This window comes from Temnothorax nylanderi, unplaced genomic scaffold, assembly GCF_030848795.1.
Source record: "Temnothorax nylanderi isolate EJ_2023f unplaced genomic scaffold, tnyl_v1.0 TNYL_tig1547_pilon, whole genome shotgun sequence".
In the NCBI taxonomy this organism is placed as follows: Eukaryota; Metazoa; Arthropoda; class Insecta; order Hymenoptera; family Formicidae; genus Temnothorax; species Temnothorax nylanderi.
In genome coordinates, this window is record NW_027250605.1 from 1,735 (window position 1) to 3,480 (window position 1,746).

The 1,746-nt window shown below is 37.3% G+C and overlaps 1 protein-coding gene across 1 annotated transcript; it reads right to left on the reverse strand.

The window, feature by feature from the left end:
- Nucleotides 1–242: 242 nt before the first annotated feature.
- LOC139787423 (zinc finger BED domain-containing protein 4-like) lies at nucleotides 243–1,681 on the reverse strand (the record flags this gene model as incomplete). The annotated part of the gene is made up of 2 exons (XM_071726487.1): nucleotides 243–1,073; nucleotides 1,289–1,681. Coding segments are annotated over 2 exons (1,224 nt in total), but the record flags the coding sequence as incomplete, so codon positions are not given.
- Nucleotides 1,682–1,746: the final 65 nt, after the last annotated feature.

Genomic DNA, 1,746 nt, shown 5'->3' on the forward strand with positions numbered 1-1,746 from the left:
TAGATTATAAACAAGCCTTAGTGCGCACTCAGTGTGCACTAGTGCAAGCGCCCGAATTCGCTATTAGGAGTTACGTAGGTTCTATAAGATAAGAGTAAAAAGTACTTTAAATAACGCATTGATCTTTTTCAATTTTCTTTATTAATCATTGAGCCAGTCTTTATATGCGAGCGATGAAAGAAATAGCAATTGCTGTAAATGTATTGGTGAAAGTCTGTTTCGACGTTCGGTTACGATATTACCTGCCTTGGAAAATAACCGTTCCGACGGGACAGACGTTGCCACTATAGATAAGTAGCGAAGTGCTACCTTTTTTAATATCGGATATATATTATTATTATGCCAGTAGTTCACAGGATCATCATTTAATTTAGATGTCGATTGATTCACGTAATGTTTTAGGTCTGTCGGCATTTTATTTCTCGAAGAGGTTCCTTCTTCATTAACTGTCTGATGTTTACTGAGGAGGCTCTTGTGGTAAGACCAGAGACTATCATCGTTGGAGAGCTCTTTTTCTGGAGTAAAGTTTTCTTCATTTTGAACATTTAGTGATTCTTTAGAAATCAATTTCATTTCTCTTATAATCTTTTGCAGCGCTTGAGAGTATGCGAGTGGAATATTAAAATACAATTTTTTGAACCTTGGATCCAAGATCGTCGAAATAGCGAAAAGAGTAAAGTATTCGACATTTCCGAATCTCTTCTCAAAATTGGCCAAAAGTAGCATTCTCAACTTAATTCCTCCGCTTGTGGTCAAATTCGTCTCCAATGTATCAATTTTATTTTTGAGAAAGTTTACTAAAGGGATGACTCTGCTGGCCGTTACATAAGTTTGGCCACATGCTTCTCGCGATGCGTTTTCGACAGGCTTCAATATTTGGATTGTCTCTCTTGCAAGCTGCAATTCACTTGCTGATAACATTGCAGGCGATTTTGGAAACTTGAGCAGCACTGCGCTGACGCTTTCTGATATTTCAACAAATCGATCGAGCATAAAGTACGTCGAATTCCATCTGGTGGAAACACTTTGAATCAGTCTTTTATTAGTATATTTTCTGAGCTCATCCGCCGCTGCTACAGATTGTTTAAAAAACGTGACAAGTGCTTTTTACTTTCTCGCACAAAGCGTGAACCATCGGTTCTTCATCAATGACCTTGGATGCAACAAGATTCAAAGTGTGAGCGAAGCATCCTATGTGTTTGTGTTTTCCGAAACTATCAGTGACAGCCTTCAGTATGTTTGCGCCGTTGTCTGTTACAACAGCGACAACTTTCTCTCCATTGGGTACAGGTATTCAGCAACCATTCGCTCAAATAATCTGCTGTATGTCGTTCTTCGAGTGGAGTCACGCCTAGCATAACGGATTGTAGTTTATTCTTCGATATAAAGTGTGCAGTCATTCCTAAATAACTTCGTGTATTCAAAGTATCCGTCCAGACGTCTGATGTTAACGTTATTGCATCCACAGCCGAAAGCTTCGATTTCATAACCATGGATAATACTTCGTATTTTTCTTCCATTAGACATGTGATAGATTTTCGGTCAGGAACCTTATACAGAGGAATTGCTGTTTTAACGAAATGTTGAAATCCTTCGTCTTCCACTATTTGAAAAGGCTGATTATCCTTCGCTATCATAAATAAAATAGCGTTTGTAATTTGACCAGCTTTGTAACCTCCTTCTGAAAAAATAAATAACATTTATTATTCTATATATTTATTATATTTATTGTTTATTATATTGTAT